Source organism: Cavia porcellus, unplaced genomic scaffold, assembly GCF_034190915.1.
Source record: "Cavia porcellus strain 051 isolate PalLab524CR breed Dunkin Hartley unplaced genomic scaffold, mCavPor4.1 scaffold_33, whole genome shotgun sequence".
Taxonomy (NCBI): domain Eukaryota; kingdom Metazoa; phylum Chordata; class Mammalia; order Rodentia; family Caviidae; genus Cavia; species Cavia porcellus.
Window position 1 is genome coordinate 34,852,574 of NW_026947516.1, and position 26,159 is coordinate 34,878,732.

Here is a 26,159-nt window from a genome sequence, read left to right on the forward strand (position 1 = left end):
TATGTCTATATCACATACAAAAAGTAAAGATTCAATGAAAACTCTAAGATCACTTACTAAACTTTTTAAAGATGAGCAAATTTTCCAAAAAGATTTTAACAGCAGAGACAGATGGGCTACATTCCAGAGGGGAAGGTCACAAGAATGATGAATGAGACCTCTAATGTCTGCCGTAGCTGTGAAAATCTTTATGGCTAACTAAAATTCCTCACGAATAACAACCTGTAAATATTATATGAGCTGTCAGATAATGCTGAGCTCTGAGACATGGTGAACAGAATACCACACCATGGGATTTGTCAGTAGACTGCCAAGTCATTTAGAGTAACAGGCTTACATTTGATCTGGGAAGTCAAGAGTTCACACTAAACTACTTGGCAAGGTGACTGAGTTGCAGAGATAATACCATATGTAATATCCTGCAATGCTAGCTGCACAGTACCACAAAGTCTAATAAGCAGTACCGGTGGCATTCCTGGTGAAAGAAAGGCTCCTTAAAACTGGCTTCTAGAAAAACTTTGAGAACCTCATTGTGAGTTTTAGGGGCGTAAAAAAGAAATCATGCCTTATAAGGTCAGGTAGGGGGACAGGCTTCCACATACATAGGGCCTCGACTATCTTCTGCTATTGGAATTTCTGAATAAATTTGAACAGAAGTGGTTGACTTCATTAATAGAGAGCTTTCTTCCAGGTAATGGCAGTTATAGTCTCTGGGACATCTGGGTTAAGTCAGGTAACTAACAAGTCAGTGTGATATTGCCAGGTCCCTTTAGTGTCTCTCCAGATGTGCTTTTAAAAGAAGGCAGGCAGTGAACACCATTTGCTGAATGATCTCTGTGTGAATGGTATTGTATTAGGCACCAGGGAAATTTCAAGGAAGTAAAATTTGCAACCTGAGACATTGGGGAACAGCTCAGATATTAAAAACCAAATGACGGTAGACGAGATACACATCCATGTAGAAAGCAAGGTAAGAAGAGGGAAAAAGGGTATGGCAGCAATTAAAGCAAGAAGAGGGCTGGAGAGATTGAATTTTGGTTCTGTTCTTGACTCCACTGTAAAAGAATTAAACATGTACACTTCAGCCATAGCCTCATGAGGAGGAGAGTGTATTCTCAGCCCCTTGACCTTGGCTGCCCAGGAGACTTGCTTTAGTAGATGTGGTGTTAGAGAGACTTCTCTTCTTATACTCTGACAACTTGCCATGACAACATGCCCTAGGTCACTTCTGATCCTTCAACCTGGTCCTCAAAACTCAACATATTTAGAGATAATTTAAACTGAACTCACAACCTGCAGGCAAACCCAGACAATTTGTAGCATGAAGCAACACTTTTCATGTCAATTTTTTTCTAAATTCATGTCACATTTAGATGGTGGCTTGTTACCATCATTACTGTGAAAATAAGTGATCAAGAGGGAAAGAGGAAAGAGAGAAGGATCAAAGGGATTAAAGAATAAAAACTATTGCCAATCCAGTCTCTTCCATTGGTTTAGCCACTTCTACTATCATTCAAAATTAATGAGGATTATCTCCTTAAGTCCATGACCTTGAGACTGTGGGTTGTCATTTACTAGTTCCTGGAAGCCCTTTCTGTAAAGCTAACAGTCTATAATGGTTCCAAGAATGAAACTGAGTATGTTATTAAACTGCCCTGGTCTCAGTGTTCTTTTCTGTGAAATGGAGATGATAATAAATCTTACTTTACAGGGCTGTTGTTAGGATTGAACAGTTAATCCCTAAAAAATCTTCCTTTAGTGTTAAGAACACAAAGCCACAATGCCTTTTATCTACTCTTACTTCTACCCTTACTACTGTTATCATTAATATAGTGAGTTATTGGAATAGTTATCCCATGAACCAACCTCGTGTCAATGTAAAGAATCACAGAATAATCAGAAAAATGGCACAGATTCTCTGTGATTCTAGAGTGAAATTGTTAACGACCAAAGCATGAGCCTAGGGAAAAGCTCAAGGAAATAATCCCTCTTCTTCTATTTCTAGCCATTTTCTGACTCTTCAAAATAATTTTATGCTTTTCTCAGAGTAGTAAAACATGAAAGGAGATAAATCTTCCTCTTGGCATCTTGATGCTGGAGTCAACTATGAAAATCAACTGTCTTTTATCATTATACATCAGCATTGCTTAGGAATTCAAAACAAATAGCTAAGTATTTTTAGAAAGAAATAAAGCCAACCAGACATTTTCATTTTAGTTTCAATGTTCAGTTCTGATTTTTAAGTTCAATTTCATTTTACTAAACTATTTTCCTTCTTCTCCTGTTTAAATTAGTGTGGATGGTCTGTTGTAGGAATGCTCTGGCCTGAAATTGTTTAAAATATAAGCCTTGGTACCCTTTATTTTGCCCTAAGACAGCAAAAGTGTTTGTGAATTTTTATTTTAGGCTCCAGAAATAGCTGAGGATTCAGCTCAGTGCTGTTTCTTTTCTCTTAATGCTTCTAATAGATGAGTCTACTCCAAACCTCCTAGACCAAGTTTTTTAAATGCATTTCTGTCCCCTGATAACTAGCCTAGGTCAAGTTCTACAGCAGGAACTCTGCTATGGTTTGGATTTAGTGTGTCTCTCAAGGACTCATATGTTAGAAGATTTGTCCTCAGTGTGGCAGTATTGAGGTGGTGGAATCTTTAAAGGACGAAGCCTAGTGGAAACTGGGGACAATGACCTTGGAAAAGATTAAAATAGCTCTCATGAGACCTTTCTTTATTTTCAAAAGAATGAGTTGCAATGTGTTATGTTTTGTCTCTGGATGTCCCTCCCAAAACCTCACGCAGTCACATGGGGATGCTTTCTGAAGGCAGCTGAATCTAGATTTTGTGATTGGTTCATTGTCTAGTGCTGGGGTTCGTGGTATGAGTGACGCACTCATCCTAGGGCAGGTAACCTTAATACAGTATAAGGATGGAAAGGAGGCTTGCTTCTCCCCCTTTTGCTCTTGTTGTTTTGCTGTCTTCCATCTGCCATGAACAGTTGCCCCTGTGTCATGCCACCCGGCTTTGCAGTTAGCTGATTGTGTACAGAAACCTCTGCAATCTGTGAGGTAAATCAACCTTTCCCTTTTTAACTTTGTTAAAAAGTTACCTTTTTGTCTCGGTAATGAGAGAAAAATAACTAAGACATTACAAAACAGCAAAAGGAACTCTTCCTTGTCTGACTTCATTGTTTGCCATGTGACCTCCTATTGTAATACAGTGGGAATAATTTCTAAAGTGTCCAGCTGTTCATTCAATCAAGGTATATCATGCACCTGTATACAATGTGATGTGTTAGATGCAAGAAATTTTCCTGATGGAATAATGTCATCCACCAGGTGATGCAGCCAAAGAAACCCTCACCAGAAGCTTAGCCAGTAGGACTGCCTGACCATGTACTTTTAACCTCAAAATGTGTGAACTAAACAAACCTCTTTTCTTCATAAAGTTCCAAGTCTCAGGTATTCCGTTATGGTAACTGAAAACAGACTAAGACAAAATCTTTCATTTTTTATCTTTAGAGAATAAATTCCTTCTGCCCTTACACCATACATAAACTCATTTTATTTTTCTTTTGCATTTACTCAGACATTTCCTGCTCAATCTTTTTCTTCTCACATCAAATTGCCCCCATGTTGACTAATCCTTCAATTAGTTTCTCTTGTCTGACTATTTCTATCTCATTAAAACATTAGCACTCTCTAAAACCTATATTTATATTCATTAAACATACATAAGAAATCCCTATTCTGAACAAAAGTGCTATGAGGAGACTACTCATAAAATTGGAAAGGGGAATATTTATCATATCAGAACAGCTAAGTGAAATGAAGAACCTGATTTCTTGTTACAGAATGCATCTGTGACTCTTGTTAATTGAAATCAAGGACCAAGCAATTAGAAATATTCTCTGCTAGAATCCTATCAGATGGAATACTCTCTACCTCAGGGACAATGGGCATTAATGCTAGTCAAGATAAAGCATCTTATTTCCTTCACTGCAGAATTAGATTCTATTTCTACTGTACTGCAGCAACCATTATTTACTATCACTATAGAACTTTTTCTTATTTTTTTTTTATAGTTATACCTATATTTTTTGAACCTGAGTGTCCCAAGACTAGAATTATGTCTTTATCCTTATATTTGAAGTGCCTAGTGTTTGTTAACAAATACATGAATGAATGATACAGGCATACTCAGTAAGAATGCTCCAGGTACATGTCATTTCTTAGTTTGGAAATTTAAGCCTTCCTTTCTCAATAAAAATAAATTCTAAATAAATTGTAAAGCCCTTAAGCATACTCAGTAAGCTCCTACCTGCTCTGGCCCTTGTCACTCATCTCATGGCAGCTAGGAAGCAGACAATAAGCAAGAGAGCTAGAGCAAAAGGGGCCAGGGACACGGTAGACACCAGTGTGACTTCCTGTCCACCCGCACATGACTGGGAGTTGACAATTAATTTGAAAATCACGGTTAACCATCCTACCTGCTGAATACATTCCCATCTTAGGGCCTTTGCCTTTCTTGCTTCCTCTATTTGGAACATTTTGGAACCCAATATTTACTTGGTTTACCCCCTCCCTTCTGTACTGTAAAGTGTCACTGACCCCTGACTGCTCCATTTTTGACCACTCCCCTTCCCTTAGCACTCTGTCCACTTTCTATTTCTTTATCAAACTTCATCTTTTCTTATGAAAACTTAAACTCCATGAAAAAGAAATTTTGCTTCATTTACAGCTAATTGTTCCCAGTTTCTAGAACAGAGTTTGGTTTACTTGGTCACTCAGTAGACAGTTGTTGAGCGACAAATCATTTCTTAGTTGATTGAAAAAATGAAACTCCTTAACTTTTTGGGACTTTAGATCAGAGACTAGACTAAATTCTCTCCTATTATATTACAACGGGAATAATTTCTTAAGTGCACAGTTGTTCATTCAATCAAGGCATAGCCTACACCTACATACAATGTGTTGTGTGAGATGCAAGAAAAAGCAATGACTGTTCTTTATCCTTGTGCTGCCCATACTAATTTCCTCTCATGATCTATTTTATCAACCATCCCACATGCTACCTCTTTCCTATCATTGGTATGTATGCTGTTGAGTTTAATGCATAAGGTAAGAGGCTGATGTAATTTTATGTTGTCCCTAAAGTGTGTACCTATTAATGGAGATCATGAGGTCAGACACCTTAAATAATGATCATCACTACTCATACTGGACAGAATCAGCAACCTCATTATGAAAGTAAGAGTAAATCAAATTAACAAGAGACTAATGGGCTTATTACAAAGTCCTTTTTTCAGTTGCTTTGAAATGTCAGTCAATTTTATTGTCCCACACTGGTTGAGTTCTTTCAGGAAATGTCTCTAAGATAAAATGTAGAGAGCAAGATATTTAGTGAGGTGTTTCGTTGAGATTATTAACTGAGAGAGGAGGAGGAAAAAGCAGGGATGGGCAAAGGGAGTAAGTTAAGCTTGGAAGTAGTCCAGTGACAACCTCAGTCAACACCACAGGAGCTCTTGAGTTAACAGACTTTCCCTGAGTTGGGCCAAAATGCCTGGGCTTTTATACTTTCATACTGATCAAAAGCTGCCCACCGAAGAGGTGTGATTATGGTAAGGCAGTTGAAGCAGTTCCTGAATACTGTCTGCTGGGGACAGACACTCCCCTTCACTGAAGGGGAATTCAGAGTAGAGAAAAGCAGTCATGAATTATTCTACAGGCATAGACCACGTTACTTAGTGTTCCAGAAAACCCCAATTTCCATGGCTACATACTGTCTGGGGGTTCAAATAAAAGACTGTTTCTTAATCAGGGGAAATTTCGCCCTCCAGGAGACATTCAACAATGCCTGGAGATATTTTGGTTGGAACAACTGAGGCAGGGGGTAGTGTGTTACTGGCATGTAGTGGGTAGAACCAGGGATCTTGCCTGGGATAATGCATGGGATGACTTCCAACAGCAAATAATTATTTGGCTCAAACAGTCAGTACTGCCCAGGTCCAGCAAGCCTGGTTTACTGTCTAGCCTATACTTTATTTGGTAGCCTGAATCTTGGATGGAAAGAAAATAACTCCCTCCTCAGATGCTCTTTGTTGAAGAGTCTGGTTGTAATAACATGGAGATAGACATAGATGGAGGAGGGGTAAGAAAAGTCAGAGAACAAAGGAAGAAAATAGAAGTCACAAGGACGTAGAAACTATTAGTAGAATGTGCATAATGGAGAGAAGAGAGAAGCCACAATAATGTGATAGTTAAAGTCTATGGCAGCAAATGCATATATAGGCAGAAGCAAACATATGTTTCCTGGTGACTGTTGTTCCCATCCTTCTTTATGTTTCTCTGTATCCTGAAAATATCCCTCATCACCCAGACCTATTCCTGTCCTTATATCCTTAAGTAGATACAGCACATGCCATAGCAATACCTGCTCTGAACGGAAATAGAGGTGAACTTCATTGTTGATATCTTCTAGTCTATTTTAAAATCTAGGAAAATAGTTTTTAAACGAGGTACAGTTTATGTAAGTCTACAAAACAACAAAATGCCTTTTGTCCCTACTTCAAAGTTCTCACCAAAAAGTATTTTGTAATCCCAAACTAGTTGTGTTCTGAAAATGGAAAACATCCAAATGAAAAAATGAACATAATGATTTTTGCCCATAGGGATGTGATTCCACCATTTCGGTTGTACAAAACTTTTTATTCTGGGACAGATGACAAAGTGCTACCCTAGGCCAAACTCACAAATGCCTTCATTTTCTGGGGAGTGTAAAAATATACCTTTCAGAGCCACTAGCCCAGTAAAATAGTGCCCATGTCATGGAACTGATTCAGAACTGTGGCTCTCCTTGCCCTACGGCCTCCTGAAGCTTGCCAGAATCTGTCACAATGAAGATGAACCAAGAAAAAAATAGGCACCTGCTTCATGTCTGCCAAGCCACCAGACCTTTTCATTTAGCTACGCGGTAGAGGAGTCGTAGCTAGTAATCAAGCTAAGTGCCATTGTCTAGCTTTAAGGCTAGAGTACATGTGGACTTACCACAATAACTTCTTAAAATCTGGGAGAGCCAATCTATTGGGGCCCCACTCAGATGTCTTTTAGCAGGCTAACTCATCTATACCCCAGGAGTGAGCATTGGCTACTATGGTCCCTTTCACCAAAACCCCTCATTTCATTTAATGGGAATTACCTTGCCAACTCCTATTCACCAGAAGTCCACCAATCATTGACTGACTTGAAGCACACAAACCCACTCCCTGACTCAAGGTCGTGTCAGCCTTGTGGTACAGTTTTTTTTCCAGAGCTCCCTGTGGGATCAGGCTGAAGTTATTCTCAAACTCCTGGCTTAGCTTGACTCCCTAACCAACACCTTTCATATCTCAATTGGCTTCCCTCATTCTCCTTCACCTGAGAGTGCTCTCTCAATAAATGACTTCCATAGGATGCTCCACCTAAATCTATTGCTAGTGAAATTTAATTAAGGCTGAAGTAAGCAACCATCCTTGGTTTGCTCAGAACTGCGGAGATTTTCTGGAATATGGGAATTGCAGTGCTTAAATCCGGAAAGTCCCAGATACACTGGGATGAATGGTTATCCCGATAAATATTTGAATTGTGAACATTCTTCCTACTTTAGATCATGCGCTATATCCAGGGACAAGAATCATCTAAATAACATAGGTAAATTAGTGGTGGTCTGGTAAACTAGCTGTGAAGAAAAACCTCTTCATTTTCAGTATTTGCCAATTTCTGTAGGTAAATATTCCTACTATGACTAATTGGAAGCTACCAAAGGTGGCTTTAATAATCAGCTCGCAGTTACTGTACATTTAACACCTAATTCTCTTGAGCCAGCATAAGCCAGCACAGAAATTCCCACAGCAGAAATTGAACCCTTTCCTAGGTTTCCTTATGTGTCTAAATGAATGGAATATGTAGGGACAACGAGGCAAAATTTGTTGAGGAAAACAAATCTATGGTCTTATTAGAGTGTATAAATTTGAACTAAAGGAGAAAAGGCCATTATAATGGGTTTTGAGAAAAATGTATAATTGAGAAAACAGTGTACTAATTTACATTTAAATTTAGAGAAACATTACTAGCATCACAGACAGGGGAGATGACATTTGTCCCAAATTGTCAACTGTTATGGTTTGTATCTAGATATCTCCCCGAAGCTTAATGCGCTCACAGCTGGGGCTTTGGGGAGGGGCTGGACCACAGGTGTGTGCATCTGGATCAGGGTATGTGATACTGGGATTAAGGCTATCTGGGTATGGATAATAGAAGCCCACGATGGGTGTGGATGGCACCATTCAATAGGCTTGTAGCTTGGGTGAAATAAAAGAGAAAGATGGAAGACAGGATGCTGCTGCTTTTGCTTTCTGCTTGCCCCAACATGAGTTATTTCTCCCAGTGATGCCCATCTGCCATGCTGTCCTTTGTAACAGGCTAACTAGGGACTGAAATCTCTACAAACTAAGTTGAAATAAGCCTTTACTCCTTTAACTTTGGATGTTGGGTATTTTGTTTCAGTAATGAGAAAACTCATGAAGACATCAACATACAGGACAACATACGACTGAACAAACTGGTCCAACATTTTCTGCCCGCAGATTTCACCTGGTAGGAGTTTTAGGCTCAAAATTATCTCACATTGTGCCTGCAAAATTTATTGTGACTTTTCTCATAGTAGCTTATTTAAGACAATTTGAAGACTAAAATGACTGGCTCACTCATACCAAATCATCCATCTCCCTAAGCACAGTCATAGCATGGGTTCACACATAAGATGTGTTTAAAGATTTTTCCTACTTTAAAAAGTTAAACAGGTATGGAAGGGATTGGAGGTGAAGCTGCGGCAACTCTCAAGATGTGTACAAATTGCTTTACCCAACTATGAAAACTTGGTTTGCCTTGACAGAAGGGGAGAGTTAACCAGGGATATGATTATGGTGATTAACATTAGAAGCCACTGAGAAATAACTGATCAGTTCATTGTTTTTACAATGCCTCATAATCTGTGAACAAGAAGGTCACACAATGAAACTTATAGCTTTTAAATTTAGAATAAATAGTAAAAAGAAAATTCATCTTCCAGAGTTCAATGGCTACCAATAGAGTACAATACCACAAGAGGTCACTGGGTTAAAAGCTAGAGTATAAGAATTTTACTTTTATTGTTTTTCCCATTATAAAATTAATATATGCTTACTATAAAAATCTGCAAAAGTAAAAAAGCAACATAACTGTTTGCATTTTATAGTACTTTTATTTTCAGTCTCTCATTTATGCATACCTTTCTGCTGTTCTTATTTAATTTTCTAATGTAGTTGTGATCCTGCTGTAATTTTGAAGTCAGCACTTTCCTTTAATGCATTATACTGTACAAGAGTCTTTGATAAAACTGATGATGTAAAGTTATGAATCTATTAGTTCTTGCTAAGAAGCAGCATAAAAGGTCATATTGTTTATTGAGTATCTACTGTGTGATCCCGCTATGCTAAATCTCATGCTGCTGTGTATTATCAATGTCAGGAGTAAATTTACCTCTTTTTTGAGCATAAGACACAGTTTATTCTGTAAATACTTACTGAACATCTACCAAGCACCAGGGACCAGGTTAGGAACTATAATTACCAGCAATACTAAGAGATTAGAATCTACATATTTGGTCACTCATCTATTCATTCATTACACAACTAAATATTGAGTTCTTACAATGTGCCAAACACTGGGTATTGAAAACAATCTTCAGAAAAGAGAGAGACGATATCCATGAGAATTAGACGCAAAAGGTAGATGATATTTTGTTACTAGTTTAACTTTATCAGGTGTATACAAGTCATACTATCAAGTTGACAGTACAGAATGACACCAACCCAATGGCAATAGCGACACAGTTATAGCAGTTACTATGAGTCAGGCAGATTTAAAAGAATTTTACACACATTAACTATTTGATCTTCACTATAACTCTGTAGCACAATCTACAGTACTTCTTTTTTTTTTTTTTTTTTTTTTTTTTGTCTTTTTCCTTTTTATCGGTACCGGGGATCGAACTAATGACTGCCTACTTGCAAGGCAGGCGCTTATGCCACTTAGCTAAATCCCCAGCCCCTACAGTACTTCTTTAGATTCAAGTGTCCAGTGGTTCTAAGTGCGTTCTGATTTTTGTTTTTAAAACCTGCGTTAAAAAAATGCCTGAGAAATTGATGATATGTGGAAATACATTGCTACTATTCCCATTTTAAAGAGGAAGACTAAGAGATTAAGTGTCTGAGTCAGAATTTGAAACTAGTCAGTGCAGTTCTAGACCTTTTCCTCTGTTTTGAGAAAGGGATCACATTATGTTGTCCAGGTTGATCTTCAATTATTCTGCTCAAATGACATTCCTGCCTCAGCCTCCAGAAGACCTACAGTCTGCAGGCATAGGCCACTGTACCCCGCCAGCTTTTACTATAGATAAGATAACCTTTAGCCCAGAGGTGCTGAGAGGAAAATTCAGCCTCCATATATCATCTAGAATAGCCAGACTGAGCTGCTGCAAGATGGAACTTTGGCAGTCTCAGATGGACCAGACAGTCACTGGCCTGACTCAGTGGGAGAGACAGTGTGAGTTGTGGCTAGGAATTCAGAAATGCATTCTCCTCTCAGTTTTATTATAACCAACTTGGTGACGTGGTCACATCATTTGATCTTTCTGGAACTATTTTGTCATCTGCAAAATAAGAGGAAGGCTAGAACAATTTAGTGTCTCTGAAACACTTTTACTGTAATTTCCAGATCTAGTCCACACGTGCACACACACACACACGCATACGCACATGCATAACTGAACAACCAAAATACCAAAACAATACTTAACCATACTCATGTAATGTATTTTTATGCTTCCTAATCTGTTTTATTTCAGATGAAAAAATGGGTGGTCGCAAGTCATTAAGCTCATTTTGGAATTTCCCATTAGGCCTGAGTGTCCTGAATGCTATTCAGGCATATTCATTCTATGTTTCTCTCCAGTTATGAAATTCTACAGCATAAAGAGATTCTTAGGGTTACAGTGGGCTGGGGGCTAGAAAAGTGACCCCTTTGCCTTATAAATACACATTTTCTTTTTAATTGCATCATGTTCTTACTGCTTTCAGCAGGAAATTCTTGTTATTATACCATTTGGCAAATACAACTTTTTGGCAAAGATTGACTGAGTTCCATGACGTGTTTAGTAAGAAATTAATTGATATGCCTAAAAATGCCTCCACCATCACATATATATGAAGATGAGCTACAGACTCTTTATTCTGATCTTAGTGTCTCAATGCCTAATAAAGGCACTAGGAATTTCAACAGGAGAGACTCTTACTTTTCTCTATAACCTCCTGTTTGGTCAATCTTATTGAGCCTAGAACTAAATTGGGCTAGGTGTTAAACTCTTATAGAACATTAATATTCTAGGAAACATAGCTTGGAAAATGTTCCTTTAGGAAATTCTAGAACTTGTAAAACATTAAGATAACCACAGATTCTTGTAGTTACAGAGGGATTTTTACCTTTACCCAAATGTGGGGTTACACTTTGAGGGAAAAACTACAGTCTAGAACAGAAGCCCAGAGAAGTAAGAAAATGGTCAGAAAAATATTCTTAAATTCTTGAAAAGAACAAGAAGAAGGGTAATATGTAGACTAGTATGTCAATTAGTGAGTACAGTACTATAGTACTTTCTTAATTATTGAATAACAAGAGACTGACCTTGTAAATACTGTGTGTGTGTGTGTGTGTGTGTGTGTGTGTGTGTATGTGTAATATGACTGGAATAAAGTAAAGTATATAAAGTATATAAAATTTTAAAGTTACAGTATTTGAATTTTAAAGTTACATTATTTGAGTTTTTTATTTTACTTTCTCCTTTAGGAGCTTGTTTAAATTGTAGAAGTTAATTCCAAATAGTAGAGTATTAAACTTGGAATGAAAGATGATATAGTGTCTATCAATGCATTAGGGTCATATATTACAAAGTTTTTTCTCTTCTCATTTTCTCTCAGATCTAAGATAAAAGAAACAACTTCTTTAACAAGTAGAGACTGGGCCATCAAGAAGAAACAGTGAATGATTTAGTAAGACTGTGTCTCTTCTGATAAAAAGACAGCTGGTAATACAGTTTCCAAAAGTGAGTGAGCACGAGAGAGAGAGAGAAAGAGAGAGAGAGAGAGAGAGAGAGAGAGAGAGAGAGAGAGAGACAGAGAGAGAGACAGAGAGAGAAAGAGAGAGACAGAGAGAAAGAGAGATAGAGAAAGACAGAGACAGAGACAAAGAGAAACAGAGACAGGGACAGAGAGACAGACACACAGAGAGACAGACACAGAGAGACACATAGAGAGACAGAGAGAGAGACAGAGAGACAGAGAGAGAGAGACGGAGAGAGAAAGAGAGACAGAGAGACAGAGACAGAGACAGAGACAGGGACAGAGAGACAGACACACAGAGAGACAGACACAGAGAGAGACACACACACACAGAGACAGAGACAGAGAGACAGAGAGACAGAGACAGAGAGAGACAGAGAGAGACAGAGACAGAGACGGAGACAGAGACAGACAGAGACAGAAGTCATTCAGACAGACAGACAGCAGGCAGCATATTTGTGAGGAGGGGTGCAATTAGTGGCTCATACTTATATTCCTTTTTCTTTGTAATTGCTAAGTTTCAGAAATCACTTAGTATTTTTAGTAAACTGGAAGCAAATCACTAAACATGTATCAATTCAAATGCATTTGATATGACCTTAATGGAATTTTAAAACATGTTTTTCTTCATGTTGGGAGGATTTTTTTTAATACAACGCAATTTAATAGGAAATAAGTGCCTTCTGAGATTCTCTGCTGCAAACATGGTTTTGATGGTGCATCCAATTCCTGGTGCAACTTTCTGGACATCAGTTTGGCAAGGAACATGAGAAGCCCCACGGATACAAAGCAATTACACTGTCAGGCATTTAACTTGTAGAACAAATCTGAGATGTTTGTAAAGTTGTACAAAAGACATTTCTCATACTACTAGACTTAATAGTGAGCATTTTGAAATACTCTTATTATCGTGCAACTCAGAATTGTCCTGGTAAATATGATACAATCATAGAAAGGAATGCTAGCCTGTCATTTAAAAGCTATTTTGTAGAAGAATATCTAAACAAGGGTATTTTAATATGATTTAAGGAAAAGAAAAGCAGGTCATAAAACTGTTACTTTTTTATCCCTACTTGATTTAAAAGAAAAAGAAAACCAGCACATGCGTACACACAAATGTATGTAAACCAAATTTCTAACAGTGGTTATTTCTGAGTAGAAGGCTTATATATGATCTTTTCTTTTCCTCTTCGTTTTCCAAAATCTCCAAAATCAGCATATATTACATTTTAATTTTATAAAAGAGGATCATATAAAGATACAGTTCATGTGAGTTTTTACTGTCCTATTTTGTAAATGTCCCTTAAAACAAAGTGATATTTTTTGTATGCACAAGCAAAGCCTCCAAGCATCTATTGGCATTCCCAATGGGCATCCAAGAGACTGGTGAGGGCGGGCTCCCTTCAGACAGGTGGATCAATCTCTTTCTGAGTGCCTGTGTCTGTAGGTGTGACCTTTCAGGCAGTGGGTACTGATGTGACACAGTTTGAAAAGTGTGAGGCTGCTCTACCTGGTCTCTCGAAGTTCTTTGCTCACAGCTCAGAGCTTGTGGCTGACGTGCTACCACCAGAGAGCCATTCCTCAGGCTTATGGATTTTTACCCTATTAAAATGCAAATAACCCCGGAGAAGTACACATTAAACTTTACCTGTCACCTGGGTTAAATGAGTATAACATATCATTTTCTGGGGATAGGTTTTAATGAGGATGACATGGGAATTCAGCGGGGATGGATACAGAAAGACTAAACATGAAAGAATATACACGGTGTCGGAGGAGTAACTAATATTCGTAATAGTAATATTTTTATTTATGGTTTATGAGTCACTTAGGAGTATGTTATCACATTTAATATCAATTAAATCAAATAGAATGGCTATCACCTAGGCAAGTTAAGTAGACCAGGGACTTAAAAAAATACTGAGGGCAAAATCTGCAGCCTTTATAATATTTTCTCTAGAGCCAATCGTAAAAGCCCCAATCCCCCTCACTCACTGAGATAATGTTCCTTTAACTTATCCTGGTTTTCTTGAAAACTTTAAGGATGTGTGATGTTGTCCAAATAACTGGACTATATGCAGATAATGAAGTGGGGACCACTTAAGAAAATACGACAACTTTATATTTAATCCATTATTGATGTGTACCACAAAGACAGGCCAACATCCAAGAATTTGTGTTCTAAAAGACAGTGACTAACTGGAAACACATGTGAAAGTGTCTGATCAAATGCTTTACAATATTTGTGAACGTGTATCTTTCTTTTACTGTATGGAGAATGGAAAGGAATGGAAAGGACCAGAAGTAGCAATAAAATACTATAGCACACGAAAGACCATATTTAATTATTTCCTCTTGCCAAAACATGTAAGTTAAATAAAAGTACAATGTAGTAATTAAGATACGGATTTTGGAGCCAACTTTTTGTGTTTGAATCCTGGCTCTATTTTCCACTACCTATGTAAATCTGTGCCTCGATTTTGTTATCATTAAAATGGGTATAATGTCAGGTGTGGTGGCACATGCCTGTAATCCCAGCACATAGGAGCTGAGGTAGGAGGATCACCATAAGTTTGAGTCAAGCCTGGACTACGAAGTGAGTGAGTTTAAGGTCAGCCTGAACTAAATAGTGAGGCCCTGTCTGAAAAACACATGTACTGTAATGGAGCTTATCTCATGGAGTTGCTGAATTTGGACTAAGTTGATCAACATTTTAATACTGCCAGGTACAAACTAGTTGCCTTACAATGATGCTTAAACCCTCAGATAGATTCATATATGACCTGAAGGTAATGTTACTGATGTTAATGCCACACAGTAGAAGTATATGGTAGCTTTTAAACATCACAAAATTCAATATTTATACTTTTATAACCAAAGAAAGAGTGGTAGCAATTAAGAATATTAGATAAAGTTGCTATCCAATTCAATGTGTATCATTATATTAATAGGATATTCCAATACTTAAATTTTCATTTAACTAAAGGTATCTCTCCCTGTACTAATTATCAAATATGTAGTTAAGGTTGAAAGAGGGACAAGAAAAATCAGGGAAAGGAAACACCATACGCTGAGGTTCCAACTTGGAGACATGGGGGTTTAATGAATAATATAGAGAATTATAGGTTCACTATAACATATACTGAATGATCATATCAAAATCATGTAACTGTCAGATTTATGAAATGAGATGATATAGGCAGAAGTAAAGGCACAAAACTATTGATGAAGGCAGCACTTCAGAGTTCACTGCAGGCAATAATTATGCACCAGCTACAGAATGGACAAAATGATCGAATTGGCCCTCTTCTTCCTTACCTTCTGAGTTCACCTGCCAAGTTATATTTCAGGATGATTTATGCCTCCACTGCATCTGGCAGAGATGACTGTAATTCAATTCTTAATTCTTAGCAACCAAGATGCAATGAAAAGGTTAAGCAATGAAAGTTGAAAACGACTTACTGGAAAGGAAATGCTGGGATGCTGGGCCAAAGTCCCTATGGGCTTCATGCAGCTGCCTGACTCGATCCTCAACAGCCATCTGGGAGGAAAAGGAAAAAAAAATGAAGTTTTTCCATCCTATATAATGGAGAACAGTGAATACAATGCATCCTTCTTGGTAAATGTTTTGGGTCTCTAAGGCCAAGAACGCGCAAGCAATTAATTAGTCAATCCATTATCCTTGCTTTAATTCCCCCCTTACTGGAGAGGGTTTCCAAGACCCATTTCTATAAAACCAAGGCCAAACGCAAAGAATTTCCTCTCTGGACAATGTTTAAATGATCATTTTTACCCTCAACTCATCAGCAGACATGAATAAATTACTGCCTTAATTAGTACCATCAAAAAGTGAAAATTGTAATTCCTTCCCAAAAAGTTAGGGGAGTTTCCACTTGGTATTATGCTAGGTGGCTAAAGGATATCAGAAATGGCATATATTTTGTCTTTAAGTCTTAGTCCTTTGTTTTTGACTAACTTTTAAAAATACTGATCAATATTTAATGAACCATCAAGTTAAAATTATTGGTAATAAACAATGGTTGGTTGATTAATAATTAAATGTCCAAGAAGTAGAGGAAAGTTTTACACTTAGGGCAATACAGAATGGGTAGTGAGATAAAAGAAATTTTCAGATTTTTGTTTTCATTGTACTTGGAAATTACTGAGACAGCTGCCTCAGGCAGCACAGAGTAAAAATTGTCATTATTTTCCTTTTCCAATTAGATTTTTCTATAATGTATATTAACACAGTGTTCCATAAGCTTAGTGAATTCTATTTTTGGTGGGGAAAGATTTTATGGGTGAAATGGTATATTTTGTCACCTAGCATTTTGCTAACCCAATCTTCATGGTGGCCCTAGGCACCCTAACTCTATATAATTCTGGATCTTGGTTTGCTTGTGGAGGGTCCATGCTACCCTTTAGAGTTGTTCAGAGCTTGCCCAAATCCATCAGAACTTAGGGGGTTTAGTTCCTGTGGGGTGGAGAACTTCCAGGAAGTAAACAGATCTTAATGTGATCAGGAAAGCGGCCCAGGTAATCTGGCTAAAAGCCAACTTTGACCTTCCACTATCAGTAAGCACTTAATGTAGATTATAGCAATCCTTTTTCACACTCTCTAATCTAGTTCATCTTTGCTTGGACAAAACATTTGGATAATCAGTGAGATTTCAAAATGGCAAGATTTGCTTTCTTTTTATGCACACAAAAGCTCACGCGACAGTCAAACTTGACAGGCCAGCCTCATGACCTTGCACTTCCAACCAAACTTGAGCAGTCAAACCTGTCTGTCAGGTGATGTTCCATCCCGTATACTACTTGCTGTGGTTTACACCAAGAATGTTCCCCAAAAGCCAAAATCAGAGGTAAGACTTCTGCAAAGTGATTAGAACATGGAGATTCCATAAGTGACATGCTGTTAGGAGGAGGAACATGGTTGGAAAAGAGGGTCCATGGGGCGTCTCCTTGTCCTGATCCTCTTTTTGCTCTGTTTCCTGGCTGCTATGATATCAGGAGCTTTCCTCCTCCAGACCTTTCTACCATGTCCTGCTTGCCTTGGAGTTGGCCAGCTGGGGACTAAATCCTGTACAAAATGGGAACCCTTTTCACTTGTGGATGTCATCTTGTGTCTAAGCGATGAGAAAACTGGCAAAGTCACCCTGGTGGGATTTCTTCAAGCTGCTGCTTCTCTCTAGAATGTTTTTACCCCTCTGCTCTCCCAGCTCAAGGCTGTGTTTCTATGCTGTCTTTTCCATCTCCCGGGTTAGAATGGTTTCCTCAGCATTCTCGCAGCATAAGTTTTGTATCAGAATCCCCTGGATGACAACACACCTGGAAGTTATATGAACATGACAATCTTCTGAGAAAAATTATAAATTCCTTGGGGGCAGGGCAGTGACCTTTTCTTGCTTCTTCTCCCATCCCCCACCATGCACTGAATCCTGCACATAGCAAGTGGTAGCAAATATTTATCAACTAGCTGATAAAACAAACGGGAGATGAGTAAGTGTTGTACAGAGATAGAGACAGAGACAGAGAGACAAAAGACAGAGACAGAGAGACAAACAAGAGTATTCAGTGACACTGACTGGTGATTAATTCTATGTGTTAACTTGACTGTGCCATGAGGTACCATAAATAAATGCTATGTCTGGGCATTTTTAAAAACAAGATTAGCATTGCATTCTGTAGATTTAGTAGCTTACTCTCCCCAACATGGGGGGTGGGCATCATCTGATCAGTTGAAGGCATGAACAAAACAAAAGGCTGTCTTCTTTTTTTGCCCTGATGGCTTGCTCATGCTGGCACAATGGAGGCTCCTGAATTTGCACTGAGATTTATACCATCAACTGCCCTGGCATCATACTCCTCTGATCTGCTGTGACTAGCTTTTCTGGGTCTCCAGCTTCCGGGCAGCAGACCAAGGGAGTATGTTGTCTCTATAACTGCAAAAGCTATTATCTCCTACTGCATCTCTATTAGAAGAGATATATTAGAAGAGGTTTTGTTTCTTTGGAGAACCATGCCTGATAAATGGATAAATGATTTTAATCTTTACTTATCAATAATGTGTGGACAAGTTAATGACCTACTTTATAGTTTTGTGGAGATTAAATAAAATCATATACATATATATGTTTACTTTTTGTCACACTAATTGCTCAGTAAATGTTAGCAGCTACTGTTATTTTTGCTACTTTGGTTAATAAACGGACAAGAATACGTTACGATGTGCAGGGTACCTCATACAATACAAAAAATGCTAACATTTACTACATACAATATGCATGACATTGTGTATTAACTTATTTAACTTTCACAATAACTCTGAGATAGGAATTAATATTACCATTCTTTTCACTGATATAGAAATTGAAAATGAAATTCAAAAGAAAAATTTTCTTAAAACAAAGTAGTTATTAAATTGGTAGAGCCCTTTTTTTTTTTAAGTTCTGAGACAGGGTCTTACTAAGTTGTTCGGGTTGGCCTCAAAGCCACAATCCATCTGTCTCAGTCTCCCAAGTAGGTGGGATTACACATGAATACCATCATATCTGACTCTAGCTCTTGTTCTTACTTGCTGTCTGAGAGATTAGATTGGGAAAAATATTTCACAATTATTTAATGAGTAGTTGGGTTTAAAATTTTAATCGATTGAATGCAGAGCAAATCAGGTATGTATGTATCTATGAAATTTTATTTGTCAATATATTTGATGACCTAATAGAAGCCCAGCTGCTGGTTTGAAGAACATGGAACCTAAGATAATAGAGGCCATGTATGAAAGAACACAAGCAAATGAATGGTTGGAAAATGTAGTTGTTTCTAACCATAGACTGAGTTATTTCATGAGCAAATTAAGAGATGAATATGAACATTTGGGAATAGGAAGGAAGAGACAATGAGACATACATTAATGCAAACTGATCAGAATTTTTTTTTTACTTACTGATCAATAAACCCCAAGAGGAACAGATAGACCATGAAAAAATATCACTGGAACACAGTCCCTGTCCTCTGGTGATTACTAATGAATCACTTCATAGGGACCACACGAAGGTGGAATTTAATTCCCTTGTAGGCTCTTGACCTCAAAAGTTTGTTTCCTTTTTATATAAGGAGAGTTCCAGTGGTAGTTCCCAGTGTATATCCAATATGTTCAGGAATTTAAACTGAAATCAGAGAATTTCCATTCCTATGACTCAAACTTAGCAACACACGTGAGAGACTGAAATTAAAAATGCAATATGTAATGAAGTGACATATTCAGGAAACAGTCTTAAAATAATGAAAGAATTAAACATAGCATATTTCATTTTACTAATTATCATTGGAGAAATGTATTGTGTGAGCTGAATGGACAAATGACTAAAGAAATAATTGCAGTAGAAAAGATTTGAAGACAGCCAGGATGCTTTCAAGCTGTAGCTACTTATAAGCAAAGCATTGTATTCTCTGCACTCCTACACAGAGAAATCAAATTTGAACTTTTGAAACAATAGCCTCCAAACATTAGACCTTTTTAAATGGCTGTGTTTTTAACCAATATAAAGCAGTATATTCAAGCTAGAAAGCAAAAGCAAAATAGTTTGCATTCTGGCACAATTCATGTTTTACTCTATTAGTTACTTGTTCACTTTTTAAGTATTTGTTATAACTGAAAGGGGTGTGCGAAAGAAGCAAATGCTACAGAATTTCATCTTTGAGCACATAAAGGGGTGGAGATGAGGGATAGTAACAAGTCCAGGAAGACCTGCAGCTGCACATTGTTAGTGTGAGAACAACAACGGGGAGCAAGTTAACTAGGCCCCTTGAAAGCTAATAACATAACACAAAGCCTTTGTAACTCTGAAGCTCAAGATGTACCCTGCAAAGCCAAGGGCACAACTGGGGATTTCTATGAGATGACTCACCATTTTAGAGGATGTTACAGTTTAGATCAAGAATGTTTCCCAGAGGCCTCATGCACTCACAGGAGGGGATTGTGGGAAATGATGGGCTCATGGGAGCGCTGTGCTCATCAGTGGAATCATCACTAGTGAGTTGAGCAGCTGAAGGTGTTGTTAGAAGGTGGGGGCTGGTTAGAAGGGGAAGGCCACTGGGGGAGAGTATATCTCCCTCCCTGGTTCTTTCCTTCAGGCTCTACTTCCTGGCCACCATGATGTGCATGGCTTTTCCTCTGTCATGCCTCTCTGCTGTGCCATTTTTTTTCTGAGATGCAACCACTGATTAACAGATAACCCAAAGATTAACTGATTAACCAAAGAAACCTGTTCTCCTTTAAGTTGTGTCTCAATGAAAAGAAAGTGACTAAGACAAAGAAACTTGGGTTTTAGGAGGATTAGTTTATTATACACAGGGCACAAAACAAATTCAAAAGGGCCTCTAAAGCAGGGATCAGTTAGAGGCTAATACAATTGACTAGACTTGGATGGTATGTGTTGAAAGAAAGACTGTATTGCCTGGAGTGTAAAAGAAGGTACATATTAAGAGGTTATTTTGAGAGAAAGAAGCATTTTCCAATTTGGTGTGGTGGTTTAATTTCTTGAGAAGTAAATAAACTAGATTTCAGATATGGAAGAGTAGAAATTGTCAACTAGAAAATGGAAACTTCCTGTGTGTGTGTGTGTGTGTGTGTGTGTGTGTGTGTGTGTGTGTGTGAATTCATTTGGAACATGATAAATATGACCTAATGGTGAAACCTTTAACTGGGGATATCATGTGTAGTTAGATGTCAACAATTTGTTTCTGTCATTAAAGCAAGGAAAAGGAAGTGAGATTAAAGAGGGTAAGAGGGGATTTGGGAAGGAGAGTCATGAATGACAGTGTTTAAATGGAATCATTCAAAATGATAGGCGGAACCCAGTTTCCTGTAAATTAATGCACCATACTCATTTCCTTTTTATAAAAAAGTAATACAACTGTAACATCTTTTTGGAAGCACACATCCTGTTTCCACTATTAGATCATAGATCATGAAAGCTTAGAACTGGAAGAAACCTTATCTATTGATACACGAGGGTCTATTCTTTAGAACTATCGCAGATGGGCAGAAAACTGCCATCTGGTTCATGAGTACTCATGATCTAGTTTTCAACAATTCTTCGGTAACAGCATGGCAGGAAGAAAAGAAAAGGCCTTTTATATGCTCTATGAGGACAGGGACACATTTTTCTTTCACTACGCTTTCTCCAGCGACTAGCATAGTACCTGGCCTGTACAAAGGGGCTTAAATCATGCTAGTTGAGTGCATTAATGTATGGTTTGTATGTAGAACTTCACCACAGAAGTTACATTTTAAGGAAATAATTACTTTTTCAAGATTCTTCATATAAATTTTTTCCTTTCCTTTGTTTCCTTCTAATTTTGATAATCAAAGTAAAAAAAGACAAAATATCAGATTTATTTTGCCTTCAATGCTGGATTAAAATTTAAAGCAATAATCTATAAAATAATCTCAAGTCTCCTCTATATGTTTATTCTAATTTTAAAATAATTGCATTTGAGATCTAGGATTGCTAGATATTCTTCTTTACTTTCCCATTTCAGATGGGTTCTGTATACAATGTACCATGTACAGAGCTCTCACCTCTTGCTCCACTAAACAGGTCTCTCCATTTATTCATTGGAAAATTACTAGGATGCAAGTTCTTTGTCTGTCTTGTTCATAATTTAACACAATGCATAGTACATAGGAGATGCTCAGTAAAATTTCATAATTGCATGAAGTAAACAATTGCTTAAATTCCTATAAACTTTGAGTACTGTACTGACTAGGAAAGTGGTCAACTTGAAACTTTAATCTTGGGAGCAATGAATGAGCCCCAAGTCATCCCTCTAAGTTCATGGTGACATATTCCTATTTCCCAGCTGTGACTATTTTCCAAAGCTCAGTCCATTCCTCTGTGTAGTTTGAAGGATCTCTTTATTTCATTTTAGTCTTCAAAATTACTTTAAATAAACCAAGATATAAAAGAGAGGAAAAAGAGAATCCCATTTTGGCTCTGAAGGGTAATTTCAAATAAATTTATCCAAATGTGGACATTGGTTCCTTAACTTGGTTTTAAATTCTCAGGGACTTCTACTTTTTCTATTGGCCTGTTAATTACTTGCAAGCTTTTGTCTTCGCTGCAGGCTTAGGAGAGGCAAGGATATCTCCTAATAAGGAGCTACACTGCTGGCCACTGTGACTTCTTCCTAGTATCCCAGTGTTTTTAATGACACCACATACAGAAATCGTGTCTACTCTTTAGCCTAGAGAAAGTATGTAGCTAGGAGTGTACCTTTCGATTTTCTGGCTCTCAGTTTGTCTAAATATCCATGGGCATGCAAGAACCAGACGTTGCAACTACACTAATGAGCCCATTAAAAACAGAACCAAAAAAACAAAAAGCAAAAACTCTTCTTGCGTATCAGTGCTAAGGGATAAAATATACACACCCACACAGATGACTCTCTACAGCCTACAAATGAGTTTTTGTCCTGCAACTTTGCTATGTGAAGAGTTTTCTATGTAAATGTGTCTGTGCTGGAGGAAGGCCTTTATAATTCATTCTTATTTCCAAATCATTACGTGTAACACTCAAAAATACGTGCCCAAACATAATTCTGGAAACTCTACTGACACGACAGTTTCAGTTAAAATCCTTTTAGCTCATTGCAATCCTTTTTAGCTCAAATCCATTATTCTTTGGGTCCTGATTTCTTTTGAGCTGCACCTGAGAAAAAACATGGTCCAATACAAGGTTTGGAATGATGGTTTATGATAGGTACAGCTTAGGCTGTGACAAAACAACCTGAGCTTGTGCGCTGCAAAGATTGGCTGGATTCTGTTTTCTTTGAATTTATTTACATGTTTTTCTTGACATTAGGACATTCAGGAGTTAAACAGTGGCTCTTGCGTTTGACTTGAGCATACTTCCTAGGAGAGAAACCAGTGCTAAGGCAGTGCTGCTCACCGGGAGCATAATTATTAGTTGATTTTTGGCATGGCTACTAATGTGTGCCGTGTGAGTTTATCACATTCATATTCACTCTCTGTCTTGCTCTCACTTTCTCATCTTGCTGTGTTGCCCAGCCTGGCCTCAAATGCCTGAGCTCAAAAGGTCCTCTTGCCTCAGCCTCCCAAGTGTTGGAACCATAGGTGATGTCCTATGCTTCCCATAATCCAAATTTTTAATGTTCCTTTCTCACATTTTATTTCTCCTTTCACTTTATCTGTTTTAAAATTTTTGTCTGTTTCTTGACAGGGTCTTGGCATGTAGTCCAGGTTTCCTTAAACTTACTATGTACCCCAAATTGGCCTTGAACTTGGCGATCATTCTGCCTCAGCCTCCAGAGTACTATGATTACAGGAGTATACCACAATGCCTGGCTCCATTTTCCCATTTCTGTGTTGATTTACTTGTTAACTTCTGAACCTTCCCTTCCCTACCCTTCCTTAAAGTTCCCTCCCCTCCCTCCCCTCCCTTCTCTACCCTTTTTTACAGTGCTGGATATTAAATCCAGTCATCTTGCATGCTGAGCTATATTACCTCCCTGATTCCTTTTCTTACCCTCTCCCCCTGTGTCCTCTGTAACCCACCAGAAGAGCACACAGGCTCTGCTGTGGTCACACGGGGCCTCCAGCAAAGTGGCTGGGCATCCTGCAAGACAGATGGGGAGGCATGATTCAAACAGGCACCCTAGCCTGGAGCCAGTCCAGCACTGCCCTGGGACATTATCCTCCGAATTCCCATAAGCTCTTCCATCAACTGCAAAGCTAGAGAGGACAAACATCAAATCTTTTGTCCATTGTTTAGGCTTAAAGTTTTCACCTCACCAATTTCTGCAAATGTGTTTGTTGCTTTTCATGCTCCTACGATTGCCTCATTCTGTGATAATGGAGTCAGGTTATATCAACATTAAGTTGACTTCATAGACACAAGTACCTTAAGGGTATCATTAATTTTAATTTAGAAAAGCAGCAATCAACCTCCTATCCTGCCTCATTTGTCAAAATCTTTAGTTTAAGTTACATCCACAGATTGTTATGAAAATTGTGACGAGGAGGGAGGGAAGAGATCATAGGGAGCCTTTCTTCTGCTTCTTCTTTTTCTTTTTTGTCTCAGAGATAAAAGCTGAATTACTCTGCTTAGATGATGTAACTTGATGCAGATTTTTATCTTAAAAAATAGATTCCCTTTTTATAAGCTTCCCCGATGTATCTCATGATTTGCAACAGGAACTGAAGTCAAGTGCCTCTCACCTTGCAATGCCACTACATTAAATCATTTACATTTCAGCTTTAGCTATTTATTCTTAGGCTCTATTTATTCCACATTTGGAAGATATCATTCTCACAGAAATTTTCCGAGGCCATCGGAGCATTCCTTTCTAGGAGTGTTTTGGGCCATAAGTAGCACAATGTTCACATGGTAATTACATAATTATGTCTCCTGGTATTAGAACACAGGAGTGTTCCCAAGGACCAGAAGGGGCAATTTGAAATAATTATCAATGGGATAAAATCAAACTGGTAACATTTGAAAAAAAATAAGGTAGCATCTAGAGCAGTTAGCAAATTCATACTGAAAAAAATGATTGAAGCAGATTGAAATAGTAAAGATAAAGAAAAGATAAAGCTCCAGGAATTAAATATCGTCTCGATAACAAAGCCCTAATGTTTTGGGTAATAAAACACTTGCAAATTATCAGTTTGTTCTATCAGTCACCTTTTTAATGAAGACTGGGAGGTTAAACCTGCTGAACTATGCATGCAACAACCCTTAACTAAGGAAATCAACGCTCTGTAAATCCCACACCACACTTGCTTGCAGCATTTCTAAAGTCTCCTGACCTTGACTCCCTTCACAGTCAATTTGTCCGCCTATCAGAAACATTGTCTGCCAGGAACCTGATTCCAGTTCCCAGCTCTCCTCTCTGGCCACTGAAAAGCGCTTTTCTTTTCTCTCACTGATGTAGAGCTGCCAAGCCAGTATCAGGCCATTCTTTACAAATCAGTAAACCGGAAAAGCTCATCTACCGTACTTCCCAGTCTGACAACATCCAGTCCTCCTGTTTTGCATAGTAGAGCATCGTGCACAAGTTAAATAAATATGTGCTTCATAATAAAGCATAGAAGATGGAGTGATGCACTTGTATTGTTTGTTGGCATAGATTTGTGAAAACTCAAGTTCCAAATATGGCCTGGACTTACATTCAGTCTTCATGGTGTCTGCCCCCTTTACACTCCTCTAACCTGCTGTCTTTTCCTTTCCCCCTTTCTTCTGTCCTTTTTCCCTGCACCCCCAAGCCTGTTTGTAAGCTCTATGAATAGTCATAAGATCTCCCTGAACTATTTTAGATCCTTTCATTTCAAATCTAAACTAAAGCTATTTTTTATGTGGCTTTACATAGTACAGAGAACTACAGGAGGAAAAAAAAATCCAAAATACAATGTGATCTTTTACAGAAAAAAACAAAAGATTGAATTTCTAGGTCATCACAGAAGTAGGTACACTTCCCAAAGCAATAATCTGAGATACTTTATGAGATTCTTCCTTTCACTAAAGCAAGAAATCCTAAAATCCATCAGGATACATGCACTGTACCTTGACTCTCTTTTTAATCCTCAAGTGAAACCAAGACAGTAAAGTGTAATAAAAATGCATATAGCCCCAGGCTTTGTGCCTTAGCAAAGAGAGAAAAATAAGCTTCTTGAATTAATATGCCTACTGTGAATAATCAGTGACTGCATTTGGGGATCTTGCTTTATAATCTTAATGTATAGCAGTGAACTTCATGCTCTTGGTATGGCAAGAATAAACAGTTTTTCTTTCATTAAAAAAGAGATTTTCCTGGTTTTCTACAACAAACAAACAAACATAGTCCAAGTTAAAAGATACCAAAAGAAAAGGGGAAAATCTATTTTCTTCATTTTACCTAAGAGGGTCACTGAGGTACTGGAGAAAGGAAGGAGAGCTCAGCGCCCCACA

At 38.0% G+C, this 26,159-nt stretch overlaps 1 protein-coding gene across 19 annotated transcripts in view; it reads right to left on the minus strand.

Moving 5' to 3' along the window:
- Dmd (dystrophin) overlaps positions 1–26,159 on the minus strand; it is a 2,110,831-nt gene that overhangs the window by 209,064 nt on the left and 1,875,608 nt on the right. For all 19 annotated transcript variants that reach the window (XM_063242792.1, XM_063242803.1, XM_063242804.1 and 16 more), the window contains one exon: positions 15,646–15,724. In XM_063242792.1, the coding sequence (XP_063098862.1) occupies positions 15,646–15,724 (79 nt within the window). The remainder of the gene's footprint in view (positions 1–15,645; positions 15,725–26,159) is intronic.